Source organism: Bubalus bubalis, chromosome 11 (assembly GCF_019923935.1).
Source record: "Bubalus bubalis isolate 160015118507 breed Murrah chromosome 11, NDDB_SH_1, whole genome shotgun sequence".
NCBI lineage: Eukaryota > Metazoa > Chordata > Mammalia > Artiodactyla > Bovidae > Bubalus > Bubalus bubalis.
The window spans coordinates 26932100-26959687 of NC_059167.1; the positions used below are offsets into that span (position 1 = coordinate 26932100).

Sequence of the window (27588 nt, forward strand, 5' to 3'; positions counted from 1 at the left end):
CTGTAAGAGTTTCCAAATGCTTACCCTCAATTTTTACTTCTCTCTTTGTGTACTGGTAACAGGTCATACTTTGCATAACTCTAGTATTGAGCGGGAAATATTGTCTGAGAGATAACTGGATCATGGTACAGGGACAGGTTGAGGGGAGGAAGTTAGGTCTTGAAGGAGGGGAGGTGGGGAATGAAGAAGAAATTTAAAGGTCATGTGAAGCTCAGACACCCTGAAGACAACTTTGGGTACTTCCTTGTTGGGTCTAAATCTGGCCTTACTTATAAGACAAGACATTTCCCCTGCACGCAATGCACTCTCTACGCCATATCTAGAAAACAAACATTTGTGAGTAGAAATAGTAAATCGTTGCACAAGTGAAAATTGTAGGGGAAGTCAAGAAAACTGCTAAATGTTTTGGGGCTTTTATCACCTTCTTGACATTGACTGTTACCACTCACCTTCTATAGAATAATTTGAGGACACGGCTTACATCAGCGATTAAGTTGATGTGCATATAGGTAATGACCAGGTGGGACATTTGAAACTGATTGTGGAAGGAAATCAGCTTTTTCAGATCTTGTCTTTGAATCTACCTACTTACATTATCTCAAATGTTTGCTGTTGTTTGTCTCTGTTAAAGGGAAGATTTCCCTGGAAAGTTCATTTGTACCTTGGCACAAGAGGATTATCAAATGCCAAATTATGGGACTTCTCTCACTTGCAGAAATAACTTAGGACTCTTTTCTGTGTAGCAGAGTGCTCCTTGGAAAGCAGTTGCTTCTTGTTAGAACACTTTGATGTGTAAAGGCTTCTGTTTGGCGAGGCTCCTTACAGACATTTTAGCCTCTGAGACATCATATTGTGCTGTTAGGAAGCTAGAAGCATCATGTGTGCAAATGGGAAAGATTAAGGCTGCGGCGTTCCTGGTGCAGCATCTCACGGAGCTGCCATGTGGAGGGAATTACAGAGGGTGAGGCAGGTATGTGATGTAATTATCACTCATGGTGGTAAATGGGTAGAATTTGTTTACAGTAAACCCAAATTTAAGAAATCTTCTTTTAAAGTTTCTTTTGGCCTGGTGGTCAAAACAGTTTTCAAAGTGAATATATTCTTTTTTTTTTTAAGCTGTGCCACATGGCATGTGGGATCTTCATTCCCTGACCAGTGATCAAACCTGTGTCACCTGCAGAGTCGCACACAGACTGTGTCACACACAGAGTCTAACCTCTGGATCATCAGGAAAGTCCCCAAAGTGAATTTATTCTGTTCAGCATTACTGTTCGGAAAATGGGGTTCTCATTCTGTTGGAAAATTTCCACTGTTAGGAGAGGTCTTTGCTAGATTTTAAGCATTTTAGGTTACAGGCTATTTTTCCTTTTGATTATTTATAACATGAACTTGAAAAGAAATACAGGGACAGAATCCACTTAGGCACCTTTAATTTAAGAAACCCTACAGAATATATAAAACAGACACAGACCACAAAGGACAGTGATTCCCAAGAGAAGAGACACAAAATGAGTCCTTTGATCGACCAGTTTACTGCCTAGAGCCAGTTTTCAGGTTGTAACACAGGGAGAAGTAACCCAAGTGGACACCAGGGGTCTTCCTGAACTGAGGGACAGAGTTGTGAGTTTGGGGAGGCTAAGGCAGCTAGGATTTGCAGGAGACAGTACTGGGGAGGAGAGAACTGGCCAGAGAGGCTTTCGAGATCTGCAGAGGGTTCCTTTCAGGTCTTCAGCGGAACATCAATTTCATGCTTATTATGATAATAACTAAGGACAGGGAAAGAATCATCAGAAAGAAGGAGGCAGAACAACCCCTGGAAGTTCACAGAGGGCCAGGAATAGTTCATGTTCTCACCAGCTACAGGGAAAAACCTTGAGCTCTACTGGATGTTGGCTGTAGTACTCAGAAAGGTGTTGTTTCAGTAGTGAGGTAACACGAGCCCTAGAATAAAGGCTGCTCTGGTCCTACCAAATGAAACTTAAAAACAGGTCTGAAGGATCAAACTATTGCCAAGTAACTTAACTGCACCCAAGAATAAAGCTCCAGACAATTTAAAGGAATAGAAGAATATACAACACCTAACAGGGTAAATCAATCAAATGTTGGCAGGCATGCAAAGAAGCAGAAAATATGACCTAAAATGAGGGAAATGACAATAACTGGAAAAGATGCCAGATGATGCAGATGATAAAATTAGTCGACAAGGACATTAAAACAATTAGTATAACTATATTCCTTATTTCTGAGGAGTACTAGAGAGGAAAAAGCTGGCCAGAGAGACTTTCAAAATCTGCAGAGTGTCCCCTTCAGGTCTTTAGCTGAATATCAGTTTTGTGCTTATTTCAATACTAACCAAGGACAGTGCAAGAATCACCAGAAAGAGGAAAGCATGAACAGGTTAGAAGAGACATAGAAAATATGAAACACACTCAAACTGAATTTCTAAATGTGAAAAGTATGTTTAGATGGATTTACATCCTAGGAAGATCCCCTGGAGAAGGGAAAGGCTACCCACTCCAGTATTCTGGCCTGGAGAATTCCATGGACTGTATAGTCCATGGGGTCACAAAGAGTCAGACATGACTGAGCGACTTTCACTTTCACATCCGATTAGGCATAGCAGAAGAAAAAAATAGTGGATGTTAAGCGATAGCAATAGAAACTATCAAAAAAGAATGGAAAGAAGAAAAGTTTTTAAAAATGAACAGATTATTAGGAAGCTGTGGGACAACTACAGTTACTAATATACATGAATTTGGAGTCCCTGAAAGCAGAGGGGTAAAAAAATACTTGAAGAAACAATGGTTGAAATTTTTCAAAATTTAATGAAAATTATAAACACACTAGGATTTCCTTTTCCTAAAGGAAAATCAGTTGGATTGATTTTCTGAATATTCATTGGAAAGACCGAAGCTGAAGTTGAAGCTCCAATACTTTGGCCACCTGATGCAAAGAGCTGACTCATTGGAAAAGACCCCATGCTGGGAAAGATTGAAGGCAAAAGGAGAAGAGGATGGCAGATGATGAGATGGTTAGATAGCATCACTGACTCAATGGACATGAATTTGAGCAAACTCGGGGAGACAGTGAAGGACAGGGAAGCCCGGTGTGCTGCAGTCCATGGGGGCACAAAGAGCTGGACATGACTTAGTGACTGAACGACAACAATAAACACACAAATCCAAGAAGCTTGATGTATCCCAAGAACAGGAAACATGAAGAAAACCACACTAAGGCACATCATGTTCAAGTTGCTTAAAATCAGTGATAAAGAGAAGAATCTTAAAAGCAACTAGAGAATAAAGATATTACATACAGAGGAACAAAGAAGAGGATGACAGCAAATTTCTGTTCTGATGCAAATGAATGGGGCAAGGGAGCAGCGTTTTCAAAGTACTTTTAGAAAAAAATTGTTAAAGTAGAATTCCTTTTAGTACACATGCTGCCAAAGCGAGCACTAAAGTAGAATTCCTTACACAATGAGAATGCCTTTCAAAACGCGAAGGCAGGGGACTTCCCTGGCAGCCCAGTGGTTAAGACTTCGTCTTCCAGTGCAGGGAGTGTGGGTTTAATCCCTGGTCAGGCAGCTAAGGTCCCACATGCCTCACGGCCAAAACACCAAAACATAAAAACGAAAGAGATATTGTAACAAATGTAATAAAAACTTTAAAAATGGCCCACATAAAAAGAAAAATCTAAAAAAATGAAGGCAAAATAAAAACTAAAAATAAATAAAAATATTGTCAGACATACAAAAACTCAAAGTATTCATCACTAGCACTAGAATATTAGTGGAAGTCTTTCAAGCAGGAGGAAAATGATACCAGATGTAAATATGGATCCATGCAAAGGAATAAAGAGGTTCTGCAGATGATAACAATGTGGGTAAATATAATGAATTTATCTTATTATTTAAGACTCTTTACTTTCATTGAAAAGATAATGTTTATAGCCAAAAAAAAAAAATAAATAAACATATATTGTGGGTTTATAGAGAAGTAAAAGAGATGACAAGACCACAAAGGCTGGGATAGAACAAATGGAAGTGTAGTGTGGTATAAGGTTTTTATTTTGTACATGAAGTACTATAGTAGTACTTAAAGATAAACTGTAGTAAGTTAAAATATATATCACAAACCCAAATGCAACCATGAAAATAACAAAGAATTAGAGCTAATACCAACAATGGTGATAAAATGGAACCATAAAAATTAGCCAAAAAGAAGAAAAAAAAGGCAATATAAAACATAGATAGGACAAATAGAAAACAATAAACAAGGTGGTAAATTCCTAATTAATCCTAACAATAATTATATTAAACCTCAATTAAAAGGAGAAGATTTTCAGATTGGATAAACAGCACAACTCTTTACTACTAACAAGCTCATTTAAAGATATAATTTAATGGTAAAGGATGGGGAAAGATATTACATTCTAAGACTAATCAAGAGAAAGCTGGAGTGGCTATATTAATGTTAGAAAAATAAATTTTAGAGCAAAATTTCTAGGAATAAAGAAGTTCATTTCACAATGATAAATGAGTCAGTTTGTCAAGAAGATGTAAATACCCTAAACATTTATGCACCAAATAAGAGAACCTCAAACATTATGAAGTAAAATCTGATAAAACTGCAGGGAGGGGACTTCCTTGGTGGTCCAGTCGTTAAGAATCTGCCTTCCATTACAGGGAACACAGGTTCGATCCATGGTCTGGGAACTAAAATCCTACATGCCATGGGACCACTAAGCCCAACCAAAGAGCCCGTGTGCTGCACCTACTGAGCCTGCACTTCACAACTGAAGAAGCGCCACCCCCCCCACCCTCTGCAAGACCCAGTGCAGCCAAAACAAATAAATAAAAATAAAATTCATCCAAAAAAAAAAAAACACTACAGGGAGAGATGAACAAATCCTTTATTATAGTTGGATATTAATACCCCTTAATAATCAATAGAGCAAGTAGACAGAAAATCAGCAAGAGAAGACTTGAATAGCACTGCCAGCCAACTTTACCTAATTGACATTTTAAAAGCACTCAACCCCCAAACAGCAGAAGACACATTTTCTGTAAGTGTTCATTGAATTATTTACCAGGATAGACCATATTCTGAACCATTAAACAAAACTGAATATATTTAAAAGAATTTAACTCATACAAAGTATTTTCTTTGACACTATGGAACTAAATTAGAAATTAATATTAGAAAGATCTTGGAAAATTTCCAAACACTTGGAAACCAAATAACATATATCTAAATAACCTGTAGATCACAGGAAAAATAATCAAAATTAGCATTTTTAACTAACTGAAAATAAAAGTAGAACACAGCCAAATTTGGGGTTGCAACTTACTCAACAGTTGAGGGAAATTTATAGCACTCAAGGCTCATATTCCAATAAAAGGAACCTCTCAAATTTTTTCTTATTTCCTGAGGTAAGCTTATATTGCTATAAACTTCCTTCTTCAGTTCAGTTCAGTCGCTCAGTCGTGTCTGACTCTCTGCGACCCCATGCACGCCAGACCTCCCTGTCCATCAACAACACCCGGAGTTCACTCAGACTCACGTCTATCGAGTCAGTGATGCCATCCAGCCACCTCATCCTCTGTTGTCCCCTTCTCCTCCTGCCCCCAATCCCTCCCAGCATCAGGGTCTTTTCCAATGAGTCAACTCTTCGCATGAGGTGGCCAAAGTACTGGAGTTTCAGCTTTAGCATCATTCCTTCCAAAGAAATCCCAGGGCTGATCTCCTTCAGAATGGACTGGTTGGATCTCCTTGCAGTCCAAGGGACTCTCAAGAGTCTTCTCCAACACCACAGTTCAAAAGCATCAATTCTTTGGCGCTCAGCCTTCTTCACAGTCCAACTCTCACATCCATGCATGACCACAGGAAAAACCATAGCCTTGACTAGATGAACCTTTGTTGGCGAAGTAATGTCTCTGCTTTTGAATATGCTATCTAGGTTGGTCATAACTTTCCTTCCAAGGAGTAAGCGTCTTTTAATTTCATGGCTGCAATCACCATCTGCAGTGATTTTGAAGCCCTCAAAAATAAAGTCTGACACTGTTTCCACTGTTTCCCCATCTATTTCCCATGAAGTGATGGGACCGGATGCCATGATCTTCATTTTCTGAATGTTGAGCTTTAAGCCAACTTTTTCACTCTCCTCTTTCACTTTCATCAAGAGGCTTTTGAGTTCCTCTTCACTTTCTGCCTTTGTTTTTGTGGCATCCCATAGATTTCAAATCATGTGTTTCCATTTTCATTTGTCTCCAGGTATATTTGTATTTCCTCTTTGATTTCTTCAGTGACCCATTGACTTTTTAGTAGTAGCTCTTTAGACTCTGTGTGTTTGTGTTTTTTGCAGTTTTTTTTTCCTTGTTGATTTCTAATCTCACAATGTTATAGCCAAAAGATGTTTGGTGTAATTTGAATTTTCTTAAATTTATTAAGACTTGTTTTCTGACCTAGCCTGTAATCCATCCTGGAGAATGTTCTATGTGCACTTGAAGAGAATGTGTATCTGGTATTTATGTACACCAGTGCTCACTGAGGGCTTCCCTAGTGGCTCAGTGGTAAAGAATCTGCCACCAGTGAAGGAGACGTGGATTCAATCCCTGGGTTGGGAAGATCCCCTGGAGAAGGAAATGGCAACTTACCCCAGTATTGTTGCCTGGGAAATCCCATGGACAGAGGAGTCTGGCAGGCTATAGTCCATGGGGTTGCAAAAGAGTCAGACACAACTTAGTGACTAAACAAAACAAACGTTCATTGGAGCCTCATTTACAATAGCCAAGATATCAAAGCAACCTAAGTGTCCATCAATAGATGAGTGAATAAAAAATGTCATATATATGTGTGTGTATATACACACACACACACAGTGGAATGCTACTCATATATTAAACATTGAAATCCTGCTATTTGCAACAACATGGAAAGATCTAGAGAGCATTATACTAAGTGAAATAAATCAGAGAAATACTGTATGATCTCACTTATATGTGGAATTTAAAAAGCAAAACACAAAAATAGACTAAATGAATACTGAGAACAAACAGGTGGTTGGTGGAGGCAAAAGAGCATGAAATAACATGTGAAAGGAATTAAGAGGTACAAACCTGCAGTTATTAAAAAAAGAAAGCCATGGGGAAGCAATATATAACATTAGGAATATGGTCAATAATATTGTAATATCTTTGTATGGAGACAGAAGGTTACTCAACTTATTGTGATCATTTCATAATGTACACAAATGCCGAATCGCCATGCAGTACATCGAACCTGACTTAGAATTGTGTGTCAACTATATTTCAATTAGAAATCAAGGTCTGAAATGAAAGACTTCAGTTTTCAACCTTAAAGAGACTTAGGAAAAGAAGAGAAAATGAAATCCCAAGTAAGCAAAAGAAAAGAAATAGTAAAGGATATAGTGGAAAACAATGGAATAGAAAATAGTAGATGAAAATTAAGAAAGTCAAAAGCTTATTCTTTGAGAAGATCAATGAAACTGATAAGCCTCTAGCCAGACTGAAAAGATAGAAATTACCAATGTTAGTAGTGGGACATGTAACATTGTTATTCTTCAGATATTAAAAAGAATAATAAGATAATATTATAAACACTTTATGCCAATTCACTTGAATATTAGATGAAATGGACAAATTATTTGGAAGATACAAATTATTGAATCTCAATCAAAAAGAAACTTAAAAACTCTGAATAGCTATTTATCTATCAAAGACACTGAAGTTTTAGTTTAAGACCTTCACACAAAGAAAACTCCAGGCACAGATGACTTTTCTGGAAGAATTCTACCAAATATTTAAGGAATAAATAATACCAAGTTTATACATATTCTTGCAGAAAACTGAGGAGCCAAGAATAACTTCCCAACTCATTACTCTGACAGTAAACCCAGACCAACATATTAGAAGAAAAGACAACAGATGAATATTTCTCATGTACACAGATGGAGAAATTCTCAAAAGTTTTTAGAGTAGAATCCAATAGTATATAACAAATGTGATTTTTCCAAGGATACAAGAGTTCTTTAACATTTGAAAATTGATCAGCATAATTTACCATTAACAGAGTAATTAATGAAAAATCACATGATTTCCCCAGGAAGTGCAAAGAAAGCATTTGACAAAATCTATGCCCATTCTTTGGAAAAGGCAATGGCACCCCACTCCAGTACTCTTGCCTGAAAAATCCCACGGACGGAGGAGCCTGGTGGGCTGCAGTCCATGGGGTTGCTAAGAGTCGGACACAACTGAACAACTTCACTTTCACTTTTCACTTTCATGCATTGGAGAAGGAAATGGCAACCCACTCCAGTGTTCTTGCCTGGAGAATCCCAGGGACAGGGGAGCCTGGTGGGCTGCCGTCTATGGGATCGCATAGAGTCAGACACGACTGAAGTGACTTAGCAGCATGCCCATTCTTGCTAAAAACTCTCAACAAACTAGCAAATGGGAAGAAACTTCCATAACCCAATCAAGGGCATTGATGAAAAAACAACAGCTAATGTACTTGTTATCAGGAACAAGACAAGAGTATCCACTGTCATGAATTCTGTTCAGTGTTTTACTGGAAGTTTTAGTGCCACAAGGCAAGAAAAGAGGTAAAAGTACCTCCATCAACATTATAGAGGTAGAAGTAAAACTCTTTATTTGAAAACATGATAATCTGTGTAGAAAAGTATGTGTGTGGTTAGTCGCACAGTCGTTTCTGACCCTGTGTGACCCCATCTGTGGTCTGTAGCCTGCAAGGCTTCTCTGTTGAGGGAATTTTCCAAGCAGAATACTGGAGTGGGTTGCCATTTCCTACTCCAGGGGATCTTTCTGATCGAGGAATTGAACCCGGGTCTCCTGCATTGTAGGATATAGGGGAAATATATAAAAAATAATTTTATCTCTATATGGTAGTAATGAACAATTGGTTTTTGGAAATTAAAAATCAATACCATTTATAATAGCATAAAAATTATGAAACCTTACGACAAATTTGACAAAAGATGTGAAACTGCACACTGAAAACTGTTAAACATTGCAGAGAGAAATTAAAGAAATTCTAAATAAGTGGGGAGAGACGTTAATGGGTTAGCAGATTCAGTATGTTAAGAGGTCAGTCCTCCTCACAAATAATCTCTAAATTCAACTTGATCCCAAGAAAATCTTAGTGGTAATGAACTAGATACAATGCTTTTGGTCTAGAATAAGGTTATACACTCTTACAGTTAATGAGGTGCTTACCAAGCTTAGGAGAAGTACATGTTCCTTTCTGTGGGGAGAGATGGGATGAGGACAGTACCACCTGGACTTCCCTCTCAGCAAATCTTCCTCCACCATGCAGAGGTAAGATGTGTGAGCACCTAGAATTGCTGTGTTATAAACACTCAGTCTTTGATGTGGCTTCTGAAACTCAGAGACAAGAGCAATGTTGCATTTAACACAAACTGTTAAAATATTGTTAAGGTGTTTTAGAAACTTGAAGGTGTTATGTGAGTGTTGTGGTTAATGTAATAACATATCCAAACTAAGAGTCATGGGACCAGCCATTCATCATCCAGAAACCTGAAAATGAGAGAAGTCCTCCCTTGCATAGAATTAGAGGCTACTGAATCTAGAAACACAGTGGAATCAATCTGCAGATAAAAAGTCTTATGAAATATTTAAAATTAGGAATAAGATCTATTTATCTAAATAATTTTAGGACTTATCAAGCTTTTGTAACTTTTTATTACAAAGTTTTCATATGGATGAAACTTTTCATTAAATGAAATAGTTAGAACCTGTTTATCCTATTTTGCATAAACAGGATTTTCTTATTTTACATAAAGAAAATTTTTAAGAGATATCAACTCAAGCTCTGGTTCACTCTGGTTCACTCATGACATAGGTGGGTAGAGAAGGCCATGGCATGAAAGGATCCACAAAAGGACACTGAAGAGGTCAGATGGGCCTTCTCTTCTTGATGGAGAACATGGGCGCAGAGCACTGCGGTCATCAGCCTGCTGGGCCCATGTCACTGTCACCTTTCAACACCAGTCCATGCTCATGGTGCTGGGAGGGGAGGTGGTGATAGAGGAGATGGTCGTATCTTGTTGTTCAGTCACTAAGTTGTATCCAGCTCTTTCTGACCCCGTTGACTGCAGCACGTCAGGCTTCCCTGCCCTTTACTGTGTCCTGAAGTTTGTTCAAACTCAGGTCTATCAGGTCAGTGTTGCCATCCAACCATCTCATCCTCTGTCACCTCCTTCTCTCAATCTTTCCCAGCATCAGGATCTTTTCCAATGATTTGGCTCTTAGCATCAGGTGGCCAAAGTATTGTAGCTTCAGCATCAGTCCTTCCAGTGAATATTCAGGGTTGATTTCCTTTAGGATTGACTGGCTTGATCTTGCTGTCCAAGAGAATCTCAAGAGTCTTCTCCAGCACCACAATTTGAAAGCTTCAATTCTTCAGCACTCAGCCTTCTTTATGGTACAACTCTCACATCCATACATGACCACTGGAAAAACCATAGCTTTGACTAGACGGACCTTTGTCAGAAAAGTAATGTCTCTGTTTTTTAATATGCTGTCTAGGTTGATCATAGCTTTTCTTCCAAGGAGCAAGTGTCTTTTTATTTTCATGGCTGCAGTCACTGTCCACCGTGATTTTGAACCCCAAAAAATAAAATCTGTCACTGTTTTCCACTTTTCCCCCATCTATTTGCCATGAAGTGATGGGACCAGATGCCTCCCGAAAGCCAGAACATTTTTCCTTTGGTCAGTGTTCTGAAAGTTTTATTAAACACTTTGTCGGTTCTGATTTATTTGCTTTTGGTCAAGGTGAGGGTATATCTTCATCCTTTGAACCCTAAGGTTGTGGCAAATGTTGGGGAGGCGGGAGCTGCCCAGCTCTCCCCATATGCTGCTCAGAATGTCAGCAGGTGGGCTGGTGGAAGGAGCACACAGCTGTTCCCAGGCGATAAAGAGGAGAGGAAAGTGTGTCCTTGACTTTATTTTATTTTCCTTGGTATGTGTGTGGTGTTGTGCCAAGATCTTGACTTTTTTTCTGTATTTCTTTAGTTTTAGGAAAAGTAATTTGATTCTAAAATGAAATCTGATGTTTTTACTCTTAGGGGCTGGAGGGGATTAATTCTTGCCATTTCCTATGTGTCTGGGCAGTGAGTGTCCTGGGGGTGGAGGCTTTGGGTCTTGTCCCTTGCCTCTCCCAGGGCCTGCCACTTAGCATTTACTCTGTATGTTCATTTTGATGAGTCAGAGCATACATGAATGTCCAAAGTGCAGGCGCAGCATTGCTAACTGAAGAGAGAGTCAGGCGGCAAGATCGCTATTCTACAGCCTAGTTCCTTCCCAGGATGATTTTATATGGGCTAATCTTTCTGTATGTAAAATCTTTCCCATGTATAAAATTGATATAGCGCATGCCTTTACAAAACCACAGTGATTCCTGTCCCCAAACCCCTCATCAGTGATGGACCCTGAGCCCTGTGTGGAGCTGTATTGGCTCCACAGCCTGTAGAAAATCCAGGGCTCACCCTCGGCAGTGACTGCTTGCTCATTTATGAAGAACATGACCCAATAGCCAACACAGGTTATTTGACGGGAGCCTTGGTCAGACATGGGGAGGTACTGAGGAGCTTTCTTTTTTTGTATTTAAAAATTTTTTGTCTCCTTTGGGTCTTTGTTGCTGGCATGGCCTTCTCTAGTGGTGGCAAGTGGGCTTCTCATTGCAGGGGCTTCTTGTTGTGGGGCATGGGCGCTAGGGTACGTGGGCTCAGTAGCCGGGGCACACAGGCTTAGTTGTCCTGTGAGGTGAAAGTGGCTCGATTGTATCTGACTCTTTGTGACCCCATGGACTGTAGCCCATCGGGCTCCTCTGTCCATGGAATTCTCCAGACAAGTATAGTAGAGTGGGTAACCATTCTCTTCTCCAGGGGATCATCCCAACCCAGGGATCAAACCGGGGTCTCCTGCATTGGCAGGTAGATTCTTTACCATCTGAGCCACCAGGGAAGGCTAGTTGCCATGTAGGATGTGGAATCTTCCTGGACCAGAGATCAAACCCATGTCTGCCCACTATATTGGCTGATAGATTTTTAATCACTGGACACCAGGGATGTCCTGAGTTTAAAGTGTAGTGTCATTTAAAGCATACAGTTCAGTGGTTTTTAGCATATCTATAAGCTTGTGCCCCTGCTGGCTCCGAGGGTAAAGAATATGCCTACAATGCAGGAGACCAGGATTCAATCTCTGGGTGGAGAAGATCCCCTGGTGAAGGGAATGGCAACCCACTCCACTATTCTTGCCTGGGAAATCCTATAGACAGAGAAGCCTGGTGGGCTATAGTCCGTGGGAGTCACAAAAGAATTAGACACAACTTAGTGACTAAACAACAAAAAATATTCCATAATATGGATGTATATTTTGTTTATCCATTCATCAGTTGATGGACATTTGGGGTATTTTCACTTTTAGGCTATTATGAGTAATATTGCTATGAACATTTGTATAGTAGCCAAGTATTTTTACATTTTCACTTTTTGTCACTTTAGACCAATGTATGTACAAGTACACAATTTTAACTCCTTTTAGAATCCAGAGATAAGATTTATTTATGGCAGTAGAAATACATGGAGCAGAATAAGCTAAAAAGGGTAGTTACAAGAAAGCACTTGTTCATGCAGCCAGGGTCAATTTTAAGGAAGTTAAGATTAAAATAATTTTTGCTATATTTTCATTTAATTAATAATTTTCTGTGTATGTACCTATAATATGCATTAACATGCATATTTATCATTTCAATTATAACTGTGTGATTGACTAGAAGTTTGAATCTATGTAAATTCATCTAATTCTTCCATGCCAGTCTTTGCAGTCAGTGATGGGGATAGAATGGCATACAAATAGACAGGGTCTGTGCCCCCACAGTGCTTATGTCCAGTCTTGCTGAGGGTCAGAGCATGTGTATGAGGACTTCCAGCCAGTGGCACAATGTGGTGCCCTCTGCTGGGAAAGCACGGGGCGTCTTGGGAGCGTCAGCTTCTACAGGGAAGTTCATGACCAGTAGTTGTGACACACGGAATGTATGGAGTCTAGAGGAGGAATGGATGCAGATAAGCTGGAGGAGGGGGTGTGGAAAGAAGGAGGTGGAATGGAGGAGGGGAGGGAAGGAAGGGCAGGTCTAAGCTGAACGTTCAGCATGGTCAGTGCATCAGCTACAGTTCAAGTTGAGGCATGCTGAGAACTGAAGATGGAAAGAGCAGAGAGAGGCCTGGTACCCTGATAATGGTGTTAAGTGGTTTAGACTCCACCCCAAGAGCTGGGAAGTCACTGAAGGGTGCTTCGTGATCTGCATTTTCCATTTTGGTTACGCAAGGGCATGTTGGGTGGGGGCAGTAAGAGGGCAGGTCATCTGCCGTGAGGGACAGTGGGAGACTTGAGGATGCGGAGGAGTCAGGAAGAGTCACTGTGGGGAACAAGGTGAGCAGGTGGCTTGGAGCAGCAGCTTCTGGGCCAAAGATGAGTATCTGAAATCTGCATCATGAGACATCATAGGGGACATGCCCCCAGGGACGTGGTAAAGCACTGCACTGGCCTGGTTGTGGGTCAGTATGTCCCTTGCCTTAACTGAACTGGGTTGAACTGAGCTGCCTTAATTGAACTGAAAATGCTGATAAAAGTAGAGAACAAAAGCTGCCAAAACAAGCTCTGGATGATCCTTCGTTCTCATCACAGTCAAAAGTCAGCAGCTCCCCTGTTGATTTCATGTATTTGCTATTTATTCTTTGAAATCCAAAGCCTGGAAGAGAAGCTAATTACTTCCCTGTTGCCCAGAATCAAAAAGTCGGGGTTGGTAGGGGCAAGGATACACAACTGAGCTGTTATTTTGTAACTTTCAGGAGGCCAGGTATCTCAGTTCCTAGAGTCAGAGGGGAATTAAACACAGGGCCAGGATTAAACACAGGGGGGAGGTGACCTACCTCTTGAGGTAGTTGTGGGGACTTCAGGACCCACATGCTTGTAAGCTTTGCTCAGTGAGGAGCTGAGCCTGGAAGAACAAAGTGACTGGTCAGGGGCCAGAGAGCAAGAGATGGTGAATATAAAGTAGGTCTGTCTTATTGCAAATCGGTGGTCTTTCTGCTCCACCAAAGTGTCACCTGAAGTGAAATGCTGAGAGTCTGGACAGAGGTGAGGTGGCAGTGGCCCTGCCATGTAAGGGGTTGGGGGCTGCATAGCAGTGGTGATTAGTTTGTTTAGTAAACTCCCCTTAGACCAGTGGCCCTCCTAGGGACTAAGAATTGGATTAACCTCACTTTCCTGGCCATCTCCATATGGGTATTGTTGCTGCAGCTGAGAGGTACCATGTCATGGTTTGAGGCAGCTGGATACATTTCCTACTGTGGCACGGCCACACTTATGGGCCTGGCAGCCCTCTGAGAGGCTGCTGAGTCTGCCTGCATTCAGCCAGCTTTCCTTTCCAGCTCAGTGATGGGCTGGCTCTTGGGGGAATAGACAGCATGCAGAGGTAAAGCCATGCTTTTAAGGTTTCACCAGGCACGCAGATGTCAGAACAGCCGAGACCACTTTGGCCTCCCTCGTGGAGAATGTAGAGGGAAGATCCTCTGGAGGAAGGCATGACAACCCACTCTGGTATTCTTGCCTGGAGAATCTCATGGGCAGAGAGGCCTGGCAGGCTATAGTCCATAGGATCACACAGAGTCAGACATGACTGAAGCGACTTAGCACACATATGCCTGATGGCTGAGCACATGACTTCTGTTTTCAGGGCAATGACTCGTGGCTTTTTAATTCTTTGTCCAGGTATGTACCCTTCAGCTACAGCACCCCAGGAGGCTGACAGTGGCCGGAAGCTGGCTCACCTGCTGAATGCCGTGACGGACGCTCTGGTCTGGGTGATTGCCAAGAGTGGCATGTCCTCCCAGCAGCAGTCCGTGCGCCTGGCTAACCTGCTGATGCTCCTGTCTCACGTCAGGCACGCCAGGTACGATCCCTGCGGGGTCTGCTCCACTGGGTGTGTGGTGGGAGGGAGGGTGCAGATGCTCACAGAAGGGTGAAGAGCTTTGGAAAAAGGGTTTTGCAAGTTCAAGACGGATAAGGTAGAATTGCCACCTTTAAGGGAAAATGAACTCCTGAAAGGGAGGGCGGGCACCATCACTATACACGCTGATGGCCTTTACAGGATGCGGTCGTCACAACAGCTTATCTACCTTATCCATCTTGCAATATATCAGGATACTAAGAGAACTAGTGAGCCCAGTAGGTTTGGGAAGGCAGTGCATGGGTAGAGTGTATCCAGGAAATGGACATTGTGTGCCCTCAAGAAGGGAGATGGTGTCTGATGGTGGCTTCATGCCGGTGCCGTGAGGCTCAGTGCTGGCCATCACCCAGGAGGAGGGTGGGGTGCTGGGGCTGGAGGAGGGACGAGGAAGGAAGGTAAATGCTCCCTTGAAGAGGAGGAAAGTCTAGGGGTGGTGAGAAAAGACAACACACCTCAGGGATTTTAACAAGGGGGAGGAAGTGGAAATGAGCTCTGCTCTGTTTACTCTTTAATGATTACTCAGCACACGACCATTTACAGAGCAGAAACAGTCCATCCTCATTAGTCACAGATTCTCTGCTTGTGAATTTGCCTGCTTGCTAAAATGTATTTGTAACCCCCAAATCAATACTCACGGTGCTTTTGAGGTCATTCGAGGACATGTGCAGACTGGCAGAAAATTTGAGTTACCCACACTTACGTTCCCAGCAGAGGTCGTACCGGGTGCTGCTTGCTCTGCCTTCTTGTTTCTGCTCAGAGTGTAAACAAAGGTGTGTTAGGTGGTCTATTTAGTACCTTGTTTTGGCATTTTGTGCTTTGTTGGAGATTTCATAGTTTAAAAAGGGTCCCCAAGAACAGTGCTAAAGCACTGTCTAGTTCCTAAGTGCAAGAGGCCTGTCACATGCTTATAGAGGAAATGCATGTTAGATAAGTTTCGTGCAGGCATGAATTTTAGTGCTACAGGCTGTGAATGAAATGTTAATGAATCAACGATTTATGTTAAATAAGGCCCTTTAAACAATAACTCAGAAGAAACAAGATTATGTATTAATGGGCTGATGAAAATGTTGGGACCAGGATCTCTCAGAACCTAACTCTTATTTCTCCCAGTAGCAATGGTTCAGTGTTTTCAAAGACCATGAAGATGTACCTATGGTGTTCAGAGACCCCATCACACTATGGGTCAAGTTGTTGGGGTGGGTGGTGGGACACCATCGTCCACAGGACATTGGCTTCATCCTCACCTGCAGATCATTGGAGGAGCCAGATGCAAGAACAATAGAGCAGAGGGCTGGGGGTCGTGCTGGGGTGAAGGTGAGGACCAGCTCCATGGGGGAGAGTCGGGGAGATGTCAGGCTTCCTGTGACTGCTTCAGGAGGGAATCTCAGCACCTTTTTTTTTTTTTTTTTGTCTCTCCAGTAACAAGGGCATGGAACACCTGCTCAACATGAAGTGCAAAAACGTGGTCCCCGTCTACGATCTGCTGCTGGAGATGCTGAATGCCCACACGCTTCGCGGCAACAAGTCTTCGGTCACAGGGTCTGAGCGCAACCTGGCAGAGGACAGTGAGAGCAAAGAGGGCTCCCAGAAACCCCAGGCTCAGTGACACCCAGCCCCGAGCTGTGGTCAGGCTGCAGAGAAGGTCAGAGGCTGAAGTGTGAACTCCAGCACGAACCGTGAGCCCCGTCAGAAGGGGGCGGGCTTCCTTGGCTTTCTGCTATGTGGTCCTTCCTGTGGCTCCGCGATGCCATCCTTCCCCGACCTCCCCATCTCCTGGGAGTCAGGGTGCAAAAGCCAGTACTCTTGTCATCAGAGGGCAGAGTTTGAGTATAAGGTTTATGTCTGGCTTGGCCTCATGGGGTCTCATTGTGGTCACTCCGTTACTTCCCATCTCCCTCCCACTCTTTGGAAAATATCGTAGGGATTTTGGAGTGACTGGAGGAAACTGACTTGGAAGGGCTGTCAGGGGAGAAAGGGGAGAAAATGTAGGACACGCACAGAAGGGGACTAACCTTTTCTGTGCCACTTAAGCTGCCCTTTGAGTCCTTCGTGTGCTGCCTTCTGGACCGCTTGATTGTAGGATTGAAAACCACAGTGACCGTCAGCTAACTGGCCTGTGAGGATGGATGGTCATACATTGCTATGATTTTGTCCAAGGCCAGAGGGAACGTGACCTAGGGAGCCAGTGGTCAGGCTGGGGTGGGAGCCACATCTTCCCCCAGGACCTTGCTGCCGCTTTCCTGCAGGTCACCCCTGTTGGTTTGCATTCAGAGAGCCTGTGAATTATCTTGGGGGGGGTTGTGTGTGTGTGTTTTCACCTCCATAGAGAAGAAATGTGGAGATGTAAATACTCTGCTCCTGGAATTGCCTTTCTTAAAACTCTTTTGTCCCCAGGAGTTCAGCATGTGTGCTGGAGGAAGGACCAGTGTTTGCAGGAATGGGGTTTCTCCTGTGGGTGTGGGTCACAGCCACCAGGCTTCCCTGGGGCAGACACAGCTGCCCCATCAGTCACCCAGGGGAGACAGGGACACGGCAGGCTGTGTGTGTGTGAGGTGTGCTCATCCACAGGGTGAATAGCTCCACACACATCAGCATCTGCGTGTCAGGTTCAGGGTCAAACTGGATAGACGGGATGAGCACACCACTTGAACAAGACTGTGAGCTCTATTAGAAAAGAGAGAGAGTTAGGGTAATTATTTATAGCAAGAAAAAAGTCTTTTATACCCTAGGGCTCTTTTAAAATATTTTCTTATCAGAACATTTATATGGTGGGATGGGTGAAATAAAAACTTAGTAAAATATTAGTTCTTATTCCGAGTGGAACATAAATAGGACGCAATGATAAAGCATCTCTGAAATTACAATTTTAACTCATTTTTTAAAATTTACGTTTTCGTACAAATTTTCAGGAGCATAGTGAATGCATATAGCAAGTTTACGTCAATACTTTGGGAGAGAGCAGTTAGATAATCATGGGTGATTTTTGTGATGTTTTTAAAAATTACCTTGTAATAGGAGATTAAACACATTTTCTTTTTGAAAATGGTAAATACAGAATGTGCTCACCACAGTAAATCTAAGTCATTAGGAAGATTACATTCAATAACATAAGGTTGGTTTCTAGCAGTGTGATCTTGAATAATTGTTAATTTTGATATTGATGCAGTTTTACTAAAAATGTTGAGCAAAGCTGTATCAGAAACCCTTGATCATGTACCAAGAACACAGTGTTGTCTATATTCTGAGGGTATTTGAAATTATTCTTAGTGACTCAATGTTGTAGCTTTAGTACAGCAGATACTTTAGATTTTATAGGAACCAGGGAACCAGTGTTTTTTAGGTCAATTTTCTTTCTTTCCAGTCAGTTTAGGACCCCCTATGGCAAACAAGGTGATGGAGGCTAGAGAGTGGGAAGTGGGAGGCAAAGAAGGCAGTTATTTGAAGAACAATTATTTGCTAATGCATTTCTCTTAATTGTATTTATAAAAAAGACTACCAGTTTGAAAAAAAAATTTTTTAAATCAACAAAAATAATACAGAATGAAGTTCAAGCCACCACCCCATGACTGCATAATGAAGTTTTTCAGGTTGGATTTTGATGCCAAGGAAGGCATCCAATTGGTCTTGGGTGTCCAAGCACCTGTCTGTGCCAAACCCTGCGTGTCACCCACATGGTGCTTGCTGTCATGAAAAGTCCTTCAGTGCCCACTGCCCACCTCCCACAAACACTCCTGTATGCTGCTTGAGGTTGCTTGTTTCACTGCATTTGGATTTAGCCCCTGAGGAGGATGTTAACACTTTGGGTCATTTCTTCTTGGCTGTGGTCTCACCTGGTGTGCTGGTGAGTCAGTCCAACCAGAGAGGCTGCCCTGGTGCAAGGCTGTCTCTTAGACTGGCATCTAGGCCAAGCAGGCAGTTGAGATAATATGGTATGTCGTTTAAAGGTGTTGTTTGTTTTGTTTTGAATTCCCTAGGGCCCTTTCCCCCTTTCAGATGTAGTGTGTTCATCTGTTCCCAGTTGCTCCAAATCCTTCCTCTAAGGATTGCAAACTGCAAAATCAGGCTGCTGTTTTTATGGGTTTTGAGTAAATCCTCCATGTTCGTTTTAAAGATGAGCCATTTCTCTTAAATAGTGCTTTCTCTTAAATGTCTTCTATTTGGAGGGTATCTAACCACCCAAAGTGTTTCCCTGGTGGCTCAGATGGTAAAGAATCTGCCTGCAATGCGGGAGATCTGGGTTCAACCCCTGGGTAGGGAAAATCCCCTGGAGGAGGAAATGGCAACCCACTCCAGTATTCCTGCCTGGGAAATCCCATGGACAGAGGAGCCTGGCGGGTTATAGTCCATGGGGTCACAAAGAGTTGGACATGACTGGGCAACTAACACCAACCACCCAAATGGTCCGTGGGCAACTTAAAATTCTCCCATAGCTAAGTACAGATTTCAGTGTTTTCAAGTTAAGTTTTTAAAAGGAATTAACTAGGGAGAATAGGACCTGTGACAACCATAAATAAGAATTAACTGAGTATTGGGGGAAAAAAAATTACCCACCCAACTACATCTTATGTCTTACGGAAAAGGGATGCTCAGCTTTGCCTGAGATTCGTATGGTGAGATTCCTTTCCTCCACTTTGATCATTTAATGTGAGAAACTTACTTGTGGGTGATAAGTGAGATTTGCGCTAAATTCCAAAAACATGTGTCTAATATAGGAATCATATAGACAAATTTTAATAAAATAATTATCATGGAATATTCTTAATACAGAAAACAGTGTTCACGACAGTGTTCACGCAGGTTCCCAGGAGAGCTGGCAGCCCCTAAAGGAGAACCGTTATGGCCCCCTGGGAGAATGCACCGTGAGTTGTCTGTCTCCTCTGCCCTCACCACATCTTCTCTGTCTGGCCTCAGGCCTCTCACATGCTCAGTGTCCACCAGGACTAACTACAAAGGATTCAACCCTAAAATAATTTTGAACTGATTTTTCTTCGAAAATTGTGGTAGGAACAGAAAATTAAGTTGTCAGCTTAAAAACATTTCTGGAGGGTCTTAACTGTATTAAGAAATAATGCAAATTCAACAAAAGCTCTTAGGTGAGACAGTCTTTATCAGGTTCCTTCCTTTGCTAACTCAACGGGAAGGGCAATTATTTTTAGTTTCATAAAAAAAAATTATTAGTTCCCAATTCTTGGCAGAACTATGTTATATATTCATATACATATATAAGCTAAGTTGAAGCAATTCTAGAATGTTCTAGCATGTGAAAACAGTTTGGTTATTTTAATCTGCTAAGAAACTTGCATATATTAACACTTTTTCAAATTCAAAGGTGAACCTTCAGTTTCTAGTCTATTTTGAAACCAAACATTTTAATATAAGATTTGACACATTTCTTTAAGCTGCGAAAAAATCTTAAAAGGACATTATAAAGGTCATATGAAGGAAATGATAAAAATACATTAATACCTAAAAATAGTATTTGTGGAACACGGACTGTGTGCCAGACACAGCGCTCAGTGCCTCATACATTCATATTTAATCCCCATACTAATTGCTGTTACCCCAGTTTTCTGGCTGTGGAAACTAGAGTTCAAAGCAGATTTGTTCAAAGTCATATAGGGAGTAAGTTACAGAGCTGAACATAGGCAGTTGAAGTTCCAGTGCTGAAAGTAATCATTGCAACTTTAAAAAACTGAAGGAAAAATATTTTTAGACTGCAGAATCCATTTGTCAAATGCAGTCTGACATGTGTGGCTACTCTGGTTTCAAAGTGGGGCCTGCTTGTGGCCTCATTTCCAGAACACCCGGGTAGACAAGGAGTTCAGTCCCATCTTTTATACATGTGTAAAGCCCAGAGGGGTACACAGACCTGCCCAAGATCATACAACTACTTATGGCAGAACTTGGACCCGAATTCAGGTCTTCAGCCTGCCTGGCGAGCACCGCTCCTGCTATAGACTTGCTTCCACAGGAGTCTGCTGCTCGAGTGGAGTCTTGGTGCACGGAGCAGAGTCTCGGTGCACGGAGCGGAGTCTGCTGCTCGAGCAGACTCTTGGTGCACAAAGCGGGGCCTCGGTGCACGGAGCAGAGACCGTTACGTTGTGGTTCCTTCTACTGTACCGTCTACCTTCACCATGTAGATGGGGTCTGTACAAAGCTTTACAGAATAACAGCCCTGGAAACAGGTGGGGAAAAAAGATGAATTCTGTCAGCCCTGCCCCCCATCCTGGGCTTCTAAGCTCACGGGCACCTGTCACCTCCTCCTGTCTGCCGCTATTCCCCAGATGTTATTTTTGTGAGGTAGATTCCCTGCAAACTTACCTGTGTAAAATTCTCACACCTTTTAGGCACCGATGCTTCCTCACTGAGTCTGGTCTACTGCAGCACTTAAACACATGCATTTACTCGTATAGCTCTCCAAGCTGCTGGAACTTGAGCTCCCGTGGCAGCTGGAAGATGTGCATTCTCTGCAGTGTTACCCTTATAACCCTTTTTGTTGAATTGGAATCAAGGATCCTTTTTCTTTTTTTTGAATGCTTATTTACTTGTGGGGCCAGTCAGTGTTATGGGATGGTGGACTTCCTTTATGGGAAGGACCAAGGTCTGATGATGCTAGCCCTGAACAGCTCCTGTGATCCTATGGTCTGTGCTGCTGCGTCTCTCTGTGCTGGATGTCTAAGTGCCATGACTGTAGGTCCTGTAACTTTGTTATTTGATGATCCTGTGTACTTCAGAGCCCACTATAATTTATGATTTTTTTTTTTCCAGATGAATGTTTTGTACCATTAAGCAGGCTTTTAATTATGGGCCTTTTGACAAATGAATGTTTGCTGTTGTGTGAAAGCAGATTTTGGTATCTGCTTTCCATTCCTCCAGGTATGACTTTTTCTTTGCTGTGTGCCTTTAATGTCTATGGAACTGTTGCAGAAAGAAGTTTAATGTGACCTAAGCTAAATAAAGTGGTGGTTTTTTTTTTTTCATAGTTTTGGTTTTAGAAATGTATTTGTTGGGAATATAAGAACTTTCGATAATTAGGCTAAGTCATCAGTGTTCCCAATCTATTCTGAATTCTATTGTTTTAGGTTTGCAGAGCTCTTTAAGAATTTGATGAAAATCAGACACTCTTCCGGGAAAAAGGCACAGAAACAAAATGCTTACATATTGAGTTAAGAATCTCTGACTTAACCTTGAAGACTTTTTAAACAGCAGCAATTTAATCTTTAGTCAGCTAATTTCACACTTGTGATTTATGAACGAAGGCACTGTGTGAGCAAGTAAAATGCAGCTCACGAATATAAAAATCCTGGTATGCAATGCGTCAGTTTAGGACGTGACCTTCTAAACTTAAAGAAAAAGTGGTGGTAATATTTTCACTTAAATTTCCCTGTAGGGTTATTGTAATCTTTGAAAAGAGATGAATTATTTTAGAGTTAGAAGAGACTTGGAGGTTGCGTGGTAAAATGAAGACAGAGTCCCTTTAGCTGGTCCCTTTACGCAAAGCTCCTGGTGAACTGCGCACGTCCTGGAGTGTCTGAGCCACAGCAGGGCCACCAGCGCTGAAGTCTGGGCTTCATCTACTGACAAGCTGCCCTGGCTCCCCTGAGGTTTGTGCTTTGCAGAGAAGAAGAGCAGTATTGGGGTTGCTTCAAGTCCCTGTATCTCCTGAGTGTCAAGAGATGCAGGTTAGGACCAGGTAACTAAGCAACTGGATCAGTAACTTTTTTTTTACTATTCTTTTCCATTATGGTTTATCATGGAATATTGAATATAGTTCTCTGTGCTATACAGTAGGACCTTGTTGTTTATCCATTCTCTATATAAAAGCTTATGTCTGCTAACCCCAACCTTTCACTCCATCCTTCCCCCAACCCCACCTTTGGCAACCACCAGTCTGTTATCTGTCTGTGATTCTGTTTCTGTTTCATAGGTAGGTTCATTTGTGTCACATTTTAAATTCCACATATAAGGGATACCATATTGTCTTTCTCTTTCTGACTTGACTCAGCATGATAATCTCTAAGTTGTATTCATGTTGCTGCAGCTGGTGGTGGTGTTTTTTACAGCTGAGTGATATTGCATATATGCACCACATCTCCTTTATCCATGCATCTGTTGATGGACATTTAGGTTGTTTCGATGTCTTGGCTACTGTGAATAGTGCTCCTGTGAACACAAGGGTGCATTTATCTTTATGAATTATAGTTTGTCTGGATATATGCCCAGGAGTGGGGTGGCTGACAACTTTATTTTTAGCCTTCCTAAGGAGCCTTCATATTATTTTCCACAGTGGTTACACCAATTTACATCCTCACCAACAGTGTAGGAGGTTCCTTTTTTTCCACACCCTCTCCAGCATTTGTTATTTGTTGATTTTTTTTACTGAGGCATAACTGATTTACAATGTTGTTAGTTTTAGGTGTTTAGCAAAGTGAATCTGTTATACATATATCCATTCTCTTTTAGATTCTTTTCCCATATAGGTCATTACAGAGTTCCCTGTGCTGTACAGTAGGTCCTTATTAGTTATCTGTTTTATATATAACCGTGTATAGGTGTCAATACCAATCTTCCAATTCATCCTAAGCTTATTTTCTAATCTGTAACTATTTTGTTTTTGTAGATAAGTTCATTTGTAGCTTTTTTTAGATTCCACACATAAGCCATATCATATTTGTCGTTCTCTTACTTCACTCAGTGTGAGAATCTCTAGGTCCATCCATGTTGCTACAAAAGGCATTATTTTGTTTTTTATGGCTGAGTAATATTCCACTGTGTACATGTGTGTGTGTACACCCCCCATCTTCTTTACCGCTTCCTCTGTTGATGGCCATTTAGGTCGCTTCCATGTGCTGGCTATCGTGAGGTGCTGCAGTGAGCTCAGGGGTGCACTGTGGACGTTCTGGTGACGGCTATCAGCGTGAGGTGGTACCTCAGTTTAGTTTTGATTTGCTTTTGTCTAGTAATGTTGAGCATCTTTTCCCATGCCTATTGGCCATCTGTATTTCTTCTTTGAAAAAATGTCTATTTAGGTCTCCTGTCCATTTTTGGATTGGGTTTTGTTGTTGTTGAGTTGTACAAGCTGTTTGTATATTTTGGAAATGAAGCCCTTGTTGGCTGCTTCGTTTGCAAATACTTTCTCCCATTCTGTAGGTTGTCTTCTTGTCAAACGGTTTCCTTTGCTATGCCAAGGCTGGTTAAGTTTGATTAGATTCTATTTATTTCTATTGCCTTGGGAGACTGACGTAAGAAAACACTGGTGCCCTTTATGTCAGAGAATGTTTTACCTATGATCTCTTCTAGGAGTTTTATGGGATCATGTCTTAAGTCTTTAAGCCGTTTTCTTTTTGTGCTTGGTGTGAGGGTGTGTTCTAACTTCACTGACTTACATGCAGATGTCCAGCTTTCCCAACACCACTTGCTGAAGAGACTTTTTCCCACTTATATTGTTGTCTCCTTGGCAGAAGATCAATTGATCGTAAGTGTGTGGGTGTATTTCTGGGCTCTCTATTCTGTTCCATTTGGATCAGTAACTTACCATTACACTCTTCGTTTGGGTGGGAAATAGATGGTGGTGCTGGAATTGCAGGAAAGCCAGATGGCTTTGTCTGTTAATATTCATTAAACACTATGTGTTGGTTGGCTCTGGAGGGAGCTGGGGATAACAAATCTGAGTGAAATGATCCTTTCACATCCAACTTGTGCTGCCCTCATCTCCCCTATGAAACAGTAGAATATAAATCTTAGCTCAAAAATAGTAAAACCCATAAATCCCCTCAAATATTTTTAAAATATTTTTTCCTCTATGGAGGATTACGCATGACATTTAATGGCTTTGTAAATATAATCCATTATGACAAAGGTATGGCTTTTTTGTTTTGTTTTAATGAGAAACATCTGAGTTGTACATACCACAAACAGCTTCAAGTTTCTGCACCAATCCCCCATGGTCAAACAATTAAAACCTGAAGCATCACTTTAAGTGTGAAAAAGTCTTATAAAATTAACTTACAAAAATGTCCCTATCAAGTCAGCGGTTTGGCATTTACTGTACATTAGTCAAAAAAGCTCAAGCTAAAATTTGTTTTTAAAAAATCAAAGTTTACATTATTCATACAGATTCTGCATTGTTAAAAAATATGCACAAATAACCACATCCATGCAATATAATTTCTTTAAAAATTTAAAGCAGTATAAAGAGCAGACCTAAGTACTGAACAGATCATTTTGGTTTTATAACCTGTAGCTCAAGATTGCTGCTGATTGAAGTAAAATTAATTCTAAACAAACATCTTAAATATGATTGTTTCAATCAATCAGCCAAGGGTGTGTGAGTTTCTGAACCATTTCCAAGGTGGAATCTGCTTGTTTCTGTAATATATATACTATGTGATGAATACTACTGTTCACTGACCATATTCACTACGTTTTAATAATGTGGTTTGACAAATCAGAATTCACAAAGTGCTTGGCTCTTCAGGAAACTGCTGTTTCCAAAGATCCCAAATCCAATCAATTGAGCTTTGCCAAACTGCCCGGAGTGACTGCTGCCCAGGGTCTGGAGAGAGCTCTCCCAAGTCAAGCCCAGAGGGAGGTATCCACAGCTGGTGGCCCTTGGACCAGTGCTCAGAGTCACTCACAGGGTGAACACCAAGTCAACAGGCTGGTGGCGTGGCACTGTGGGCCAGGCCGGGCCTCTATGTCGGGGGTGGCCCGTTGGTGTACCGCAGCATGGGGTAGAAGGACCTGGCAAAGTTGTTAGCCTGGGTGCAGCTGTAGTCCTCTTCGGAGGAGGGCAGCAGGCAGGCCAGGAAGAGCAGCAACAGCAGGAGCAGCTGGAGGGGCAGCGCTGCCCTGATCACCCGAGAAAGGAAGGAGCGCTGGGGCTTGGAGCTCTCGGGGGCAGCGGGACCAGGCACCCTGGCAACAGAGGAGGTGAGAGCTGACTGGGAGTTTCCGGAGACCTCCCATCACCTGAGCCCCTGCTTGTGTAAAGATCTGGCTAAGACTCCGTGTTCCCAATGCAGGGGGCCTGGGTTTGTCCCCTGGTCAGGGAACTAGAGCCAGCATGCTGCACCTAAAAGATTCCAAGTTCTGAAACTAGGACCCGGCACGGAAGAGAAGCCTAGCTCTTGCTTGCTAAGTCTTGCTTCAGTCGTGTCTGACTCTGTGCAACCCCATAGATGGCAGCCCACCAGGCTCCCCCGTCCCTGGGATTCTCCAGGCAAGAACACTGGAGTGGGTTGCCATTTCCTTCTCCTTCTAAATGGTAGAAAAGCAGTTTCTACAAAGACCTTGAGAGAGGCATTGGCAAGCCTGCTCCGGGAGAGTTTAGGGCAGGAACCCACTGTTACTGTGATGCTGTTACCTGCTGGCGGTCTTGTTCTTCTCTTTTGCAGTTTTCTCTGCTTCGAACTGCTGGATAAAAATAATCCAATTAGTAAATGGAAGATAATTTAGTTCTGTGACTGATAAAACATTCTTTCTTAAGTTATACATGTTTCTTAGGTTGTCCTCCTGCCAAGCTTTTTTTTTTTTTTTAAACTTTACATAATTGCATTAGTTTTGCCAAATATCAAAATGAATCCGCCACAGGTATACATGTGTTCCCCATCCTGAACCCTCCTCCCTCCCCATACCATCCCTCTGGGTCGTCCCAGTGCACCAGCCCCAAGCATCCAGTATCATGCATCGAACCTGGACTGGCAACTCGTTTCATACATGATATTTTACATGTTTCAATGCCATTCTCCCAAATCTTCCCACTCTCTCCCTCTCCCACAGAGTCCATAAGATTGTTCTGTACATCAGTGTCTCTTTTGCTGTCTCGTACACAGGGTTATTGTTACCATCTTTCTAAATTCCATATATATGCGTTAGTATACTGTATTGGTGTTTTTCTTTCTGGCTTACTTCACTCTGTATAATAGGCTCCAGGTTCATCCACCTCATTAGAACTGATTCAAATGTATTCTTTTTAATGGCTGAGTAATACTCCATTGTGTATATGTACCACAACTTTCTTATCCATTCATCTGCTGAGGGACATCTAGGTTGCTTCCATGTTCTGGCTATTATAAACAGTGCTGCGATGAACACTGGGGTACACGTGTCTCTTTCCCTTCTGGTTTCCTCAGTGTATATGCCCAGCAGTGGGATTGCTGGATCATAAGGCAGTTCTATTTCCAGTTTTTTAAGGAATCTCCACACTGTTCTCCATAGTGGCTGTACTAGTTTGCATTCCCACCAACAGTGTAAGAGGGTTCCCTTTTCTCCACACCCTCTCCAGCATTTATTGCTTGTAGACTTTTGGATCGCAGCCATTCTGACTGGTGTGAAATGGTACCTCATAGTGGTTTTGATTTGCATTTCTCTGATAATGAGTGATGTTGAGCATCTTTTCATGTGTTTGTGAGCCATCTGTATGTCTTCTTTGGAGAAATGTCTATTTAGTTCTTTGGCCCATTTTTTGATTGGGTCATTTATTTTTCTGGAGTTGAGCTGTAGGAGTTGCTTGTAT

General features: G+C 41.9%; 2 protein-coding genes across 15 annotated transcripts in view; one reads left to right on the forward strand and one right to left on the reverse strand.

The window, feature by feature from the left end:
- Positions 1 to 27588, forward strand: part of ESR2 (estrogen receptor 2) — a 73112-nt gene that overhangs the window by 43059 nt on the left and 2465 nt on the right. The window contains exons 8-9 of one of the 3 annotated variants that reach the window (XM_044924875.2): positions 14834 to 15014; positions 16491 to 16713. In XM_044924875.2, the coding sequence (XP_044780810.1) occupies positions 14834 to 15014; positions 16491 to 16677 (368 nt within the window). In that variant the 3' untranslated portion in view covers positions 16678 to 16713. Of the gene's footprint in view, positions 1 to 4687; positions 5525 to 14833; positions 15015 to 16490; positions 19268 to 27588 lie in introns of those variants that run through there. The other 2 variants (XM_006072164.4, XM_044924876.2) reach the window with 2 other exon arrangements.
- SYNE2 (spectrin repeat containing nuclear envelope protein 2) overlaps positions 24934 to 27588 on the reverse strand; it is a 328786-nt gene continuing 326131 nt past the window's right edge. For 11 of the 12 annotated variants that reach the window (XM_044924868.2, XM_044924865.2, XM_044924866.2 and 8 more), the window contains 2 exons: positions 26437 to 26486; positions 24934 to 25988 (listed from right to left, as the gene is read on the reverse strand). In XM_044924868.2, coding sequence (XP_044780803.2) covers positions 25766 to 25988; positions 26437 to 26486 — 273 coding nt within the window. In that variant the 3' untranslated portion in view covers positions 24934 to 25765. The remainder of the gene's footprint in view (positions 25989 to 26436; positions 26487 to 27588) is intronic. The other variant, XM_025295394.3, reaches the window with a different exon arrangement.